Consider the following 15,355-nt stretch of genomic DNA (forward strand, 5'->3'; position numbering starts at 1 on the left):
AGTCCACCCAGAGGCACCTCGGAAGAAAGGCCTGGTGATCTACTTCTGAAAAATCAGCCATTGAAAACCCTATGGAGCACACTTCTACTCTGACACACATGGGGTCACCATGAGTCAGAGTCAACTCAATGGCAGCTGGGTAGAGGTAGGCCCAGGAAGCAGGTTAACCCAGCTGTAGCTGATTGGGAACATTAAGCACAGCGTTGGGCACAGCAGGCGATGCTAAGCAAATGTAAATAGGGTGGCCTGGAGCCAAGCTGCCAGCCATCCCGTAGAAGCTCACATAAGGCCGGCATGGCCCAGGATGGAGAACTGGAAGCAGACCACTCACCTCGGCCCAGGGGGAGGGTGGCGGGAGGTGGGGGCCCGCTGTTGCAACGCTGCTCCCCAACGCAGCGCTCCAGCTCCCTAAGCTTCTTCTCCTCCTGCAGCATGGCGTGCTTCCTCTGCCGCCGGGTCTGCCTGCTAATGTTCTCCTCCTGGCACAGCCGCCGGGCCGCCTCTGCGATCTGCAGCTGCAAGGCCAGCTCCTGCTCCAGGCTGCTCAGGGGGTCCTGAGGGAGGGGCGGGAGTGAGGCCTGGGAGAGGCAGGGAGCTCAGGGAGAGGGGGAGCAGGTAACCCAGGGGACACTGAGAACAGCACTGACCCACTGCTCAAGGACAGACGGGAAGGACACAGCAGTGTCTATGGACATAGAGCGAAGGGTGGAGTGGTGGCAGGTGCTCCAGAGCAAACGTGAGCCACCTCCATTGGCCTGAAAAGCAGGCACAAGGACCGGCACACCAGCCTGCCCCCGGAGCCAGGTGGGCAGGAACCCGAGTAGAACACTTTCCCTCCTGATTCCAAAGGGCTGAGAGCAGGTGAGCCAAGTGGCTGCCCATGGGAAACTGCGCCATTCACATGAGCCAAGCCACCCCCACCCCTTGCTTCTATGCCGAGAAAGAAGAGAGGACAGCCCTAGGGGCCGGAGTAACCTGTCAGAACAGGCTAGTGCCTTTCAGGGCTGGTGACTGGAGATCTTAACTGACCTCCTGCCCACTGGGGACCAAACCCAGTGTCCTCCCTCCAGAGTCCAGCCCTCTCCATTCCTGGAGTGGCCAACCTTCCTCAGGGCCATTAGTGGGTGCCCCTTGCCTGTCCCTCTCCATGGGACATGGGGCCAAGCACCCTTATTAGGTGTGATGGGCCAGGGTGGCAAGGTTCTGGGCTAAGGTACTGCGCCTTAAGGTACTCCCTTCAGACTGGGAGCTGCTGGCTCAGTGATAAACCTTTGGGGAATGAAGAATGTCAATGGCTATCTGAAGTTCTCACCTCCCTGTGCAAGGCCCGTTCGTCCAGTTTGTAAGCAGCTCCAATCCTGCGGCGGACCTTGGGGGCCTTTTCCCCTGCTTTGAGAGGATACTCTGCTGGTAAGGTGCCCGTCAGCTCCTGGGGAGGAAGCAAGGTCAAGCCAGTCCCCTCTCCACTGGCCCAGCCCTCAGCCACCCAGGAGTGGACTGGCCCACTGGCCCCAGCATTATAAAGAGCCTTGTCTTCTGAGAGCCCCTGGTATATAACTGGGCCACTTGCACCCCTGCCTGTCCCCTCCCCCCTTCCATCACTCAAGGCTGCCTCACTCCCATCCTCAGGGCCCCCTCTGCACTCTCATTGCTAAACTGCCTCCCCTTACCTTCAGTCTCTTCCCATTCACCTCTAGAAGAGAGCTATTGTCGTTGTTGGGTGGCGTCAAGTCAATTCCGAGTCATGCCAACCTCACATGACAGAATAGAACTGCCCCATAGGGTTTTCTTGACAGAATAGAACTACCCCATGAGGTTTTCTTGGCTGCAATCTTGTTTTTTTAACTAGTTATAAATTTTTTTATTGTGCTTTAGATGAAGTTTTGCATAGCAAATTAGTTTCTCATTAAACAATTAATATACATATTGTTTTGTGACATTGGTTGCCAACCCTACGACGTGTCAACGCTCTCTTTCTGGACCTTGGGTTCCCTGTTTCCATTCATCCAGCTTTTCTGTCCCCTCCTGCCTTCTGGTCCTTGCCCCTGGACTAGTGTGCCCATTTAGTCTCATATACATGGCTGAGCTACATGTATTATTGTTTGTTTTACGGGCCTAATTGGCTGTAATCTTTACGGGAACAGATCACCAGGTCTTTCTCCTGCGGAGCCACGGGGTGGGCTCAAACTTCCAACCTTTTGCTTAGCAGCTGAGTGCTAACCATTGTGCCACCAGGGCTCCTTCAGAGAGCTGTACTGGCTCTAATTACAGTCTGCAGCCCCTCTGGCTGGGCTAACTCTCCTCCTCTCCTGAGTTCTGTCCAGGGCCCAGGTCAAGGGGCTACACGCAGAGGGCCTCTGTGCACCCTACCCCAGTCTGATTTCCAACATTCCCTCAGGAACGGGGAAGGCCTCAGCCCTAACATCTCAAAATGTGGCTACAGATTCACACCAAGGAGTGGGCCCAACTTTGTGTGTGCTAGGTGGGGTAACCGAGGCTCTCACCGCCTCCCTCAGGCAGAGTCTCCTCAGCTCCTCCAGGCAGGCCTCCAGCCGCTCCTCCAGGGCCCGCTGCTGCTTGCGCACCGCCTGGGTCAGCTCCTTCATCGGGGAGACGGGGCTGTCGGGGCCTGGGGAGAGCACAGTGGCCACTATATCCTCAGGGGAACTGAGGCAGGGAAGCCCCTCTTGGGTACATCTTGACCACCCCCTAGAGGAGCACACACACGTGCCCCCATGCCTGCCCACAGATTAGAGGTTGGCAGCTGTGGCCTGCGTCATAACCATAAAACACCAAGCCTCCTGGCTGCCCAAAGGTGGCTACGTCACAGCTCAGAGGACGGGCTGCCCTGCCAGGCAACCTGCAGTGGGGGGAGAGGGCTGCACGGTCAGAGCTCCTCTCCTCCGCCCTTCTGCCTCTCACCCTCACCCACTGCAATGAACTCCTCCTGCTTCTCTCTCTGTCTGGCTCTCTCTCAACACACACACACACACATGCCTCTTCTCTCTTGTCCGTTGTTAAAAGTAGGTCAGAACAGGCCCACCAGCTTAGGCCAACCAGAGAGACAGGACCTTTACACTGGCCAGATAAGACTTTTTAGTGCTATGAGTTGGAGTTGGCAAACAGGTTGCTAATCACTGTGCTCAGGTAGCACTGCAGATCCATGTTCCAGATAGGACCTCAACTCAGGCCAGGGCCCTCAGGGAAGAAAACTCCACATGTCCTGTAGGCTCTGGCCCTTCCAGCCTCCTCCACCGCCCCCAACCCGCAGCAAAAGCCTCCCTCGCCCTGCCACACACCCCTCCCCCTGCCATCCCGAGGGAGTCTCAGCCTGGGCAGCCTGGGACTCAGGGCGTCAGGCGGGATTCCCCAGCCACTCACCAGACTGCAGGATGATGCCACTGTCTGTGTCGCTGACTTCATCCTTACTCTCCATGGTGGGCTTCTGGGAGGAGGGGGTATAGAGGGGGGAAGGGTGATGCTGCTCCCAGCCTGGACCAGGACGTGTAGGTGGTCTGGAGTTTCCCCAGCTTTTAGAGAACAATAACCAAAAAAAAAAAAAAAAAGCTCTATGTTAACCCCCTGGTTCCAAACAGAGTTTAGGAGTTAGAGGCTTGAGGGCAGGGGGAGTGGAAGTCAGGATAGCACTTCCGGGAGTATCTAAGGTGTGGGTTATCAGTGCTGAGGGAGCTGACAGGAGAGGGCTCCTCACCAGCAAACCCTGTTCGTAGTGGGGCCCAGCCCACTCCAGCTTCCTGCTGGCCCTGCTTCCAGGAGAGAGGCTTTGATGCCAAAGTCCTCTAGGCCCAGAGGGTTGACAGTGGTAGCCACAAGAGCCCCAGAGTCTGGGGAGAAGGACAAGGAAGAGTGAAGAGAGAGGATGAAAAGGAAGGAGGCTAGAGAAGTGGGATGGGAGGACGAAGTAAGGAGGACAGGAAAGGAGGAGGAGGAAGTACCTGCATGGGACAGGGCAAGTGGGACTGAGTGTCCCCAGCCGAAGAACACCCCAGGCATGAGGCACATATCTTGTGCCCCAGGGGGTGAGGGCACTTCAAGAAGTGGCTAGGCTTGGGGAAGTCAGCCAAGGCCCTGGTCTGGGGCCCCCACAGCCCAGAATGCCTTGTTCTCTGGACCAGGTGATTCGCCCAAAGCCAGGTGCTGTTGGTACAGTCCCAGATAGCTGTCTCGAAGACCTGACAGCTCCTGTGCCACCAGCTACGTCTAAGAGACCACCCAAGGGCGAGTCGACCTGGATCCCCTACACCACACAGCCAAGTGGAACCTGAAGATGTGTCTGTGGGGGCTTCCGGGAGGGGGGGCGGTGGTCACTAGAGCAGAAGCAGCCAAGGATGGGGCTCAAGAGCATTTGAGTGGTAGGGGAGCAACAAACCCAGTTGCGTGTCAACCCAACCAGACCCCAAAACAACACCTGCTGCCCACCCCCTCTCTCCTCACTGAACCCACACCCCTGGTCAGGGTCCCAGCTGGCCAGGGCCCGGCAGCTGCTGGCTAGAGCAGGGGTGGGAGGGGCAGGCGGAGCCCAGGCAGGCGATCTGGAAGGAGAGCCCAGCCACCACCTCACTGAGTCAGCCCCCTTGAGCAAGAGTCCAAAAGTCCTTCCGAGAGTTTCTGTCTGGAGCTTATCCTGCCTCCTGAGGGCACAGGCTGCAGTGGGGGTAGGGGTGGGGGCTCCATTCTTCAGCCTTCAGCTAACAGGGAAGAAAAATACACCTTAGAAAAGCTGATCACAAAGCAAGGCAGACAGGGAGAAGGGACTGCAGTCAGCCAAGTTCCCAATAGTACCTGTCTATCGTGACAGAAAGAGCAGGAACAATCGAGAGTTTTTATAGACCCACGTAAACAGCATAGCCTATCAAAGTGACTTGGGCAACAACAGTTTCAACCATAACCCAGAAAGCAGTATGTACCTTGCACTTCGGGGATTCAATTCTGTAAGGAAGTCTAGAGAATGAATGGTAGGATTAAAAAAAAAAAAAAAAAAGTCGTTTATGTGGAGTCTTTGCAAACATACCAAAGAGAGAGATTGGCATATGTTCTGGGGAGCCCAAGGTATTTAGGGTGAGAGTTACCTCAGCACTGGTCACCCCTCCCCCCTATCCCCCAGAGATAAGAACGTGACAGAGGAGAAGCCAGGTCACCCCTCCTCCCACCTGCTGAGCCCCAGTCTTAGGGTGGGCATCCTCTGATCCTCCCCAGAAGCCAAGCTAGCAAGTTAGGCAAGGGGAGGGGTTGATGAGGAAGAGGAAGGCCATTAATTAGTCACACTCACTAATTAATTATTAACTTCCAAAGGATTGCTTGGAAAGCTGTGACAATTCACAGGGGCTCCTTGACTATTACAGAGAAGAGTGAGGCATTATAAGGACAGAGCGGGTGAGGCTGAGCCAACAGCCCCTTTAGCCCCCCTCCCCAGGTCGGCCAGACCCTCACTTTCCAGGGTTGAGGGGGAGGGGCAGGCATTCACAGCGGTCCCAATTTGATGCTGGATCCATGCTGTGCCAAGCAAGGGAAAGAACATAGGCCCCAAAATCTGGAAACAAAGACTTGAATTCTGCTCCTGCCTGTGCTACCTTGGGGAAGTCACCTTGCCTCTCTGGGCCTCCTTTCCTCATACGAACAATGAAAATTAGACAGTGTCTGAGGCCGTCTCCAGTTTCCCAGTCTGAATCTTGACCTCTTATACAATGTTAGGCTGGGCAGGAAACCCACACAGCCACTCATCTGCCCCTGCCGAAGTTGCCCTCCATAGCTGTAGGGGACCTGTCTCAGAGTCCGAAGGCCGGACCCGTGAGGGGCAGTTCAGGTAACACCCCACCCCCTCCTCAACACAGGACTCCCTCCTGGGCCTCCCTGCCCTCCGGGGGTCCCGGGGCTCCTGCTCATTGCCCCAGGACTGAGCCCTATGAAGTAGCCCACCTGGATGAACAGTGCCCCTTAGAAAAGGCCAGAGAGAGAGGAAGGGATAAACCAGTGCACCTTCTCTCAGGGGATCCTCCCCCATCAACGATGTGTCCCCAAAGCCAGGTTCTGGACCTCTCTGTTCTAGCTCATCCCTGCTTGCCCCTTCTCCTGGGGGACCACAGGGACAGGCCCCCTGTCCTGGCCACCAGCTCCCCACATCACCCCTGTGCCCAGGACGGACATGAGCAGGCTTCCCCTACTCCCAGGCCAGCCTGCCCCTCAGCCCCAACGACCACTCCACCTTGCCCTGCCCTCACCTGCTTCTGAGCTTTCGTCCAGGAGCCTGTAAACACCCCTGCTTTCGGGTCAGGGGCCCAAAGGGGCTCGCATGTCTCCTCAGGGTCTCCCAGGCCACAGGCTGGCCACCTTGTGCTCTCTCCTGCTCTCCACACGCTGATGACTCTTCCTCTCTTCCCTGCGCAGTCAGCCCGCCCCTCCCAGGCTGCCGGGCCAGGAGAACCAGGTTACTTGTTATGACTTGAGTCAGAGGGGAGGAGCAGGTGAGCAACTCCTTCCCTGAACTAATCCCACAGTGGCTGTGGCAGGCGGCTCCTGGGCCTCTGCACTTCCGGGGGCAGAGAAGGGAGAAGGGGGCTCCCCATGGAGGAACCCCAGAAGGCAGCAGAAGTCATGTCCTCACAGCTGCAATGTGCTGATCTGTGAAGTGCCCAAGGGCCTTCTTGCTTTGCTTTAGTCACTGCCCTCCTTGTACTTCAGCTTCTCTTTCCGGAAATTGAGGTATGCCAGGCCTCCTGAAGCAGAGTGACGGTTCATTGTCCATGGGGAATACCACCAGGGAATTTATAAACTGGCAGGGATGGTCAGTGCTCTCCCCTATACACAGAAACGGAAACTGAGGCCTGAGTTTGTAGCTTCCAAATGAGGATTAGGAAACTTCAGGCAAAGCGGCAACCGTGGGACTCCACATGGGGAGGCCCTAGGGACCAGAAAGGGCCAGGCTGTTCTTCTCTCTTTTTATTCCAGACATTTTCCCCCAGGTATATCAAAACCATGACTTCCCCTTTTATTGTTTACAGGTCCGTGGGGCACTAACTGGAAGCCCAGTCTGTCCCCTTCTCCATGGGAGGGCCACTGTGACCCAGGCTCTAAGTCCCCAAACACGTGGGACCACAGACCAAAATGGAACTTCTTTCTACAAAAAAAAAAAGCCCTCAGGTCCCCCACCCCCTTGAGTCCCTCAAGCAACCGGGAAAACTAGAATCCAGCCTGTATCACAGCGGGGGAGGCAGGGTTGAGACTGCCTGTCATCTGTCCCCAGCAGGCTGGAATTGGAGGCACCCTGTCCCTCAAGGCTTCATCCCTCCACCTCTCTTCCCCCACTTCCTAATCCTCCTCACCATGAACCCCACATGCCGAGGTCTCTTCCTAAGAGGCTGGGCCTCCCTGGGATGCCTGCATCTCAACATACCTCTGGCTTGTCTCCCATCCCCCAGCCTCTAAAGACCCCCAACGCCTGCCCCTTTCAGCAAAGCCCCTGTGTCTCCTCCCCTTCGGCAGCCCCCACCCCCACCCCCCACAGCACACCTTCACATTCCTGTACACACCCTTTTTCCAAACAATGGTAGCTGGAGTCCTCCAGGCTGGCCACAGTTAAGGCCCCCTTCTGTGGCAGAGGGCAGTGCTCAGGGTCTCAGAGGCAGCAGCCCTTCCCTTCCCCCAGCCCTCCATGACACAACAGTCCCTCCCCACCCCCCATAGGTGCAGCACATTCTTTCAATGTCAAAGAGGGGGGTGGGCTCTGGGCACAAATGGCCCTTCCTGCACCTCGCCCACTCGCCAACTCCGGGTGGGGTAGTGGTGGAAGTTTCTGGAATTATTGCATAGCCTATTTTAAAATGTATAAAATAAAATTAAGAGAACCACTAAAAGAGCCAATTATATTGAAATACAGTTCTAAAAATAGAAAAGAGGGATGTATGTGTCTTTATTAACATTAAATAGGATCTAGCACTGCCGACCTTTTGGTTAGCCATAGCTCTAATCCACGACGCTACCAAGGTTTCCCTTTCTTTTGGTTTTTTAGCAGTGGGTCTAGTAACAATCGTAATGTTATAGAAGTGATAAGTGCAAACACTATTTTGAGGCATCTCCAACAACTGCAATGTGATTTGAAAATATCTGTGAATTCTATTAGTGGTCGAGTCACAGGTACTGCTAGTGCTACTGTGGTTTGCTGCCTGTATGACTGATGGCAATGCTAAATCTCTGTTAAAATGAAAAATAAAGATGTGGTTTTCTCCATATAAATTTGCAAACCCTCTGAATCCTATCCACAGGTGTCTTGGTGCCCATGAAGCCAGTGAAGAACCCCTGCCCACAGGTAATCCCTGGCTCTGAGTTCAGAGGAGAGAAATACAGATGTTCAACCTCACTGTTTGCATTGATCTTCTGGGATTCTCAGTGACCCTTTGCTCCCCACCCAGCCCTCCCACCAAGAACCCCAGAGATGCCAATCCATTGGATCTAGTGGATGGCCAAGTCATCCAAATCACAATACCGGAGGAGGTGGGCACTCTGAAGGCCAGGTGGGGACTTGGAGCTCAAAGCTGCACCCCCAGCCAGTCTAAGGGCCAGGGGACTAATTCCCCAGCCCCAAACATCACAGCATCATCACCAAGACCACCAGCTGGTGAGGAAGTGGGGTTTCCTTGCAAACCTTACAGTACTTGGAATCTGATCCAGAGCCCTCCCCCAGGAGGAGAAAAAGCTCCATCACTTCAGGGTTTTCATTTTCTAAAGAAAAGTCCTGGGTAAGGAAACCCTTCCACTGTCCTGTAGTCTAATTTTTTTTTTTTTAAGTTATTTCTTTAAATCTTCTTCTGATGCACTAGGCTGAAGTTTTTCAAAGCAAGGGTCTAGTTCTACCATCTTCGCATCCTCCATACCAAAAACCCAAACCCGTTGCCATTGAGTTGATTCCGACTCCTAGCGACCCTATGGGACCGAGTAGAACTGCCCCATAGGGTTTCCAGAGTGGCTGGTGGATTCGAACTGCCGGCCTTTTGGTTGGCAGCCGAGCTCTTAACCACTGGGTCACATCCCCCAATAAACCAAAAAAGGCAAACGAGTTGCCGTTGTGTTGATTCCGACTCATAGAGACATCCCCAACAGCACCCAGCAAAGAACAGTCCGGCATTTCTAAAATTTTACTTAATGAATCAATGGTCACACTGCTGGAGACAACAGCGGAGGGGGAAAAAGAAGGGAAATGTCCCGGGACCCTCCAGGCGCGACTGGTGAAGGTGGTGGGGGAGGTGGGAGGGCAGTTCCTTAACTGTTCTCTTTCTGGGCTCTCCTCCCTGGCCACAGGGAAAGGTGTTTGCCTCTGCCAAGCGATGGTGGAGTGGGCTGGGTCAGCACAACTCCACGCTAGCCTGGAATGCGTCCTGAAATCAGACCTCTAGGCTTTCTTTAAAAAGCCCCTTTGTCCTGTCCACCCTGCTCCCCTCCCCCACCGCGCCCTCCACGTCCAGGCCGGCCTGAGACTTTGCTCCTTTTGTTTGGCTGCGTTCAGGCTTCCCGGAACCTGGCCAGGGGATCCACAGGCATGGGGAAGAAGGTTGAAGGAGAAAGGTTGAGGAGTTGGAAGTATGCATTTTTGATAGGTACTCAAAATTCCCACCACCTGGGTAAGATCACCCCATTTCCTGTAGGGCCCCCTCCACTAAGGTTGAAAATCGTGTGTTCAGGGGCTTGATCCCCCCAGTTCACCCGCGCTGGGTCCCCCTAAGTTTTTCCCTTACCTGTCCCATGGAGCTCTGGCGCCGCCCAAGAGCCCCCGCGCCCCGCGCTCCTGCCTCGCAGCTTCAGGACCTGTTCGTCCAGGCCATCTTCCCTCTCCCCGAGTCTCCCCCGGGTCTTCCCTCCCCGGAGGTATTTCATTTAACTTCGGCATTTGCAGCATCCCAAATGTTAAAGATCCCAAGACATCTGTCCCCTGGGGCATACCAAGAACCAGAGGAAAGAGGGGAAAGATAGAAGAAAGGATTCGAGATTCCGACCCAAAAGTCCCAATAGGACTGTACATTGGGATAGTAATGTGTCAGCAAGGTGGGTACGCCGTGGGGAGACCCGCTCGAGGGGGGAGGCTGTTCCATTTCTCCCACTTTCAAACGCCAGAGTGGCCGGACACCCCCTGAGCGGCCAGTTTCCTCAGCCCGGGCGGGAGGAGGCTCCGCTCGCGGTCCGAGTGCCCCTTTTCATCCGCGCGCGCTCCGGCCTGGCTTGGGGCAGTTTTCATTCTAGGAGACCCCAGGGTGAAAGAAGGAAAGGAGCCGGGCCTCAGGGCGCCGCGCCCCTCCCCCGCAGCCCCTCTCCCTTCCAAGACCCGTCTCGCTGGCTGTGCACCGCAGCCCCTGCCGAGCCACGGGCGGGCTGGTGGAGCAGGGATTGCCTCCCCCTTCTCAGGCCCCAGTCTGTTGCTCTTTCTGGGGGCTGGCTGGCTGAACCCGGCTGGTGGAAGGAAAGAAAGCCCAGTCCTGATGAGCGCCTCCTACTGCTTCTTAAGAGCCAGTTTATCTCCGTCCATTCATTCATTCATTCACTGTCTTACACTTTTCTATTTTAATTTGTTCAATAAACACTTCCTGAGCGCCTATTAGTACCAAGTCCCTTCCCTGGAGGATGCCCCAATCTAGTGTTGTAGAGGAAAAACAACATGAAGTTTAGTAAAGCAAAAAAAGTTTTATTCGGCATATATTCAAAAGGACAAAGTGAGAAGAGGACAAGCATGCTGCCAGAGCTAGAATGTCTTCCCGAATCCAAGGAAATATCACAGAACAGACAAATGTGGGAAAACGGACAAGCATGCTGCCGCAGCTGTGTGAGTCCAAAGACCATTACAGAGTCATCGGTATATATTAACATTACAAATGGGCAAAACCATTGAAAGCTTAGCCTTTTCAGATTGCCTAGAAACTGTGATCCTACATTTTGAATTGTCTTTCTTAACAGTCAGGAGGGTCTTCACTGGTCCAACAAATTTCTAGTCACTAAATGCCGATAGAAAAAGATAAGAGTAGAAAGTCCTCTGTGTTGTGTTTGATCGGCTTTATGTGAAAGTTTCCCTAAAAGATATTTTCCTAGAGTATTGTCTTTATACCTCAGGGCCCAGTTGATGTGTCCTTGTGAGTCCTTGTGAGCCCCTGTGAGTCCAGCTCCAGCTGGGTCACATTCTCTATGCTCAAGGAGAGGGAATAATAACTCCAATATTATTTCCTAAGTCATTCCCTCCTCTTGATCAGAGATTGGAGATAACACATCGAAGACCAACACTTGGACTTAGTGGAGCTCCTAGATGGTGGCCATTGGAGGCTCTTTGAACTCACGGTGCTGGTTTTCCACCGGATACCATCTAGTTCTTCACCAGGTTATTAAGTAAGAGTGATGTTTTCATCAATCGCGTTGTTGGAGTGAGAAGACTCAATGTACATCAACATTTTAGCCCGAGGCCTTCTTTGCCTTTTAGGTGTGTAAGACAATACAGGATAAATTTTATTATGCCTAATACTATCAGGATATAGACTAAGAATATTACTATTCCTTGCAACAGTGATCTAGCCCATGTACTTATTTCCGATGGTAACCAACCAAACAAATCTGGTGTTTGTAAGAGTGTTATCATGTGTAACCAAGTAGCTTGCTGTCTAATTCTATGTATATCTTGTCTACAGCACAGACGACACTTTCTTGGACTAATAAAAAAATATCCAAGGTTATTTTGTTATCTCATGTCAGCTTGGCTTATGAGATCAGAACTCACTGTTGTGCTTCCACCGCCTTAGCAACTTTGTCTGCTATTTGTCCCATAGCAACTGACAAATTTCTTAAAGACTGGACAAGTAAATCAATCAGCAACAATATCGGTGACATGAAGGCTAGGACCCAGGACCGGAAGAGGCAAAGCTAAGCCAGGCTGAGGGACAGCAAAGGCTGGGAGGAGGCAGTGCCAGAGGAATCTGGGTGGTATGAGAAGGAACTTAAGGCCACAATGACCGGATGTACAACAACATGATGGCAAAAGAACAGGCAGGTTCTAGGAGCGGTGGGGAACTTAGGGTGTGGACGAGGCGGGAAGGGGGTGGAGGCGCTGAGATAAATGAGGCTAAACAGGCAGACAGTGGCTCAACAGGAAGCAGGGAGGCTCTGTGTGGTTGTCCAAGTTGCACACCAGACTAAGAGAAAGGGGTGATAGGACTGAAAGCTCATCCGTGCTCCACCCCCCAAGCTGTGTTCTTTGGCCAAAGCTGTGTCTGCCTAGAAAAAAAAAACCAAACCCGATGCCAGCAAGTGAATTCGAGCTCATGGCGACCTCATGTGTCACAGGGCGGAACTGCTCCATAGGGTTTCCTTGGTTCTCAGAAGCAGATCGCCAGGCCTTTCTTCTGGGGTGCCCCTAGGTGGGTTTGAACCACCAACATTTAGGTTAGTAGACAGCACAAACCGTTTGTGCCACCCAGGGACCTTTGTCTACCTAGAGGGAGTGCTTTTTCTAATTTGCACAAAGGCTCTCCATGAGCTAGGTTGAGTGAAGTGCCTTGTCGCCTTGTCGGCTAGCTAAGGATTTAAGATTTTTATCCTGAAATGGAAGCATAGCTACTCAAGAATGTTGATCCGAGAGATAACCTGGGCAGATTCACCTTCAGAAGGTGACTCTGGTGCAGTACGTATGAGTGACTGGGGTGGGGAGAATTTGGAGAGAGGGAAACCAGAAAGCTGGCAGTAATCCATGTCAGGAGTGTCGGGGCCTGAACTGATGTTGTGGCAGTGGGGGCTAGGGGGTGGGCGGTGGGGGGGATGAGTGAAAAGCTAGTTAGGAGGTAGACCTGGCCTGACTGTATACGTGATTGCTTAAGATAAGGGCCATGAGGAAGAGGGAGGATTCAGAGGACTTCCAGGCTTCTGGTTTGGGAGTTCAGTTTAAGATGTGTTCACTTTAGGACATTAATGAGAATATCCAGCAAGCAGTCTGGTGGGGGCTTTAATATACACAGATGGTTGGAGAAAGGGCTTGGGAGTCATCACAGAGTTGCAGCCCTGGGCCTGGATGAGATCACTCAGGAAGAATATGTAAAATGAGAGAAGGACCAAGGGGTAGAACTCTGGGGATGTTTAAGGGGTGGAACAGAGGGCACAGTGCCTTCAAAGGTAAGTATCATTATTATTACTCATGTGATGGGCTAATTGATTAAAATATTGATCTGTATTCTTTCTCCCATGGAGTCCCTGGATGGCACAAATGATTAAGTACTCAGCTACTAGTCAAAAGGTTGGTGGTTCAAACCCACCCAGAGGCACCTCAGAAGACAAGCCTGGCAATCTGCTTCCGAAAGGTGATGGCCTTGAAAATCCTATGGGGTAGTTCTACTCTACACACATGGGGTCACTATGAGTCAGAATTGACTCCACAGCAACTAACAACAACATTCCTTCTTCCATGCTCCCCAAACCACCCCGCCCCTTCACTGATACCCTTGCTCTGGATGGGCAGCAGAAGCTTCCTGAAGGTGCCAGTCCAGAACCTACTGAGAGGATGCCAGGTGTCCTGATGGGCAAGGGCAGGAGTGTGGCCTATGAAGGCCAGGAAACAGAGGAGATAACCTGGGATAACCTGGGAAGGGAAAAGACAGTAGTGAGTGCCCTGAGCAGCGGGGACCCCAAGCACCACTCCCCAGCAGGGAGGTGGTAAGGCCTTGGCAGGGATGGGGTTGAGACCCTGGGCCCCAGGCTTCCAGCCTTGACAGATTCCTGCATCCGAAATGTATCCAGGAAGCAGGAGCCCCAGACTTTAAAAGGCCCCGGGCAAGGAGGTTGTCAACTCTCACCCTGCTTCCTGGGCTGTTCCTAAGTCTTCAGGATTCTGCAGGGGGAAACAGAATTTCTGGCTCAGCCCAGCAGCCTGGGGACCCATGACAAAATCAAGTTGATTTAAAGGAAATAAAGTGATCCATATGTCTCATAAATCTAACTTTGTGGGCTGAGATTTGTAGCAATACTATTACCTTCATTTACAGATGAGGAAACTGAGGCACAGAGAAGCTGAATAACCAGTTGAAAGCCACGCAGCTAGTAAGTGACAGATCTGGGCTTTGAAGACAATTCTTTCTGATTCTGCAGCCTGTAAAAAAAACTTCAAATATTTAAAGGGACCAGAAAGATAAAGTGAAGGAGTGAAGTATGTCAGTAAATTGGTATTCCAGCAGCATGCTATTTAGTTTGCAACATTTCAACTCATACTTGGCCTTGGTGTATATTGGGAGGGGAGAGGACCAGCGCAAAGGGGCAGGATGGGGACCACAGCAAATTACAAAACTTAGGCTCTGTCTTAAGGGGGCAGTCACTACAAACGCTGTCACAAGAAAAAGTTCCTGTTGTAAAAACAAAAGCTGGAAATTCAAATTTTTATGTGGAAACCATCTAAGTTGTATTTTTTTTTTTTTTTAATTCAAAGAAGTCAAACAACATGTGTCTCCATCCCTCCAGCTGCAGTTGCTGTCTTGCACCGCATCTCACAGCCTCTTGAAGGAGCACAGGATCTGGAACTGGTTTGGGTAGGGAGCCTGGAGCCTCTAAGAAGCTGGGGCTTGAGAAGAGAAGTCTTGGAACAGAAGCCAGAGCCCTCCCTGGGCTACTCAGCTCGTGCGGGGAGGAGAAGAAGGTGTCGGTTGCCGGGAGAGGCCACTAGACTGCTTCCCACCCCCTGGGGTCGGTTTTCTCTCCCTCTTACTCTGGCTGAGGAGCAAGGGTTCTCTCCTTCGTCAGATGGGCTTTTCCGGGAAGTGGTAGAGGAGTGTGGGAAGAACTTTATGAGTTTTGTATCATGAAAAAGAAGGGGAGCAGCCCTTCTGGACCGCCAGGGCTGAGCTGAGAATTTTGCGGTAGCTGGGCAGAAGCGTGTCTCCACCTGCACCTCCCACACCGCCGTAGAGGGAGGCCCACCCCAGACCTCTCCTGCCTGGTGGGCTCTGTCCTGGCCCTGCCGAGTGCCATATCCACAGGCCCTCAGGCCCAGCCAAGGACAGAACCGCCCCTCCCCACTCTCCCTCCTCTTCCCCCTCACTCCCCTGGGCCGGATGAGCGGAGGGAGGTGAAGCTCTGCGGCCCAGACAGTGCCCTGTCGGTGCCCTCGGCGAGAAATGACTCTGCCTGAGGCCCTGCTTCCTCCCCTGACCGCATCCTGCAGCTCACAGCTGCGGGGCAGGTGCTGGAGGGGGCACTGCCTGGTCGCCTGGTCAGCGTCTGCCTGTGTCAACCAGAATCCTCTTGGCAGGCGCAGGAGGCTGTGAGCAGGTGAGTAGTGATACAAGATGCATATACTCAACTTAGGGGGCCAAGCCCAGGGTTGGGGTGGGGG

At 53.2% G+C, this 15,355-nt stretch overlaps 1 protein-coding gene across 1 annotated transcript in view; it reads right to left on the minus strand.

Moving 5' to 3' along the window:
• Positions 1–10,012, minus strand: part of INAVA (innate immunity activator) — a 20,806-nt gene extending 10,794 nt beyond the window's left edge. The window contains exons 1-5 of the mRNA XM_004375311.2: positions 9,747–10,012; positions 3,382–3,530; positions 2,505–2,629; positions 1,313–1,429; positions 332–554 (exon numbers count right to left, since the gene is read on the minus strand). Coding sequence (XP_004375368.1) covers positions 332–554; positions 1,313–1,429; positions 2,505–2,629; positions 3,382–3,530; positions 9,747–9,949 — 817 coding nt within the window. The 5' untranslated portion in view covers positions 9,950–10,012. The remainder of the gene's footprint in view (positions 1–331; positions 555–1,312; positions 1,430–2,504; positions 2,630–3,381; positions 3,531–9,746) is intronic.
• Between the last annotated feature and the right edge of the window lie 5,343 nt (positions 10,013–15,355).

The sequence above is a fragment of the Trichechus manatus genome, unplaced genomic scaffold, assembly GCF_000243295.1.
Source record: "Trichechus manatus latirostris isolate Lorelei unplaced genomic scaffold, TriManLat1.0 scaffold00035, whole genome shotgun sequence".
Classification (NCBI taxonomy): Eukaryota; Metazoa; Chordata; class Mammalia; order Sirenia; family Trichechidae; genus Trichechus; species Trichechus manatus.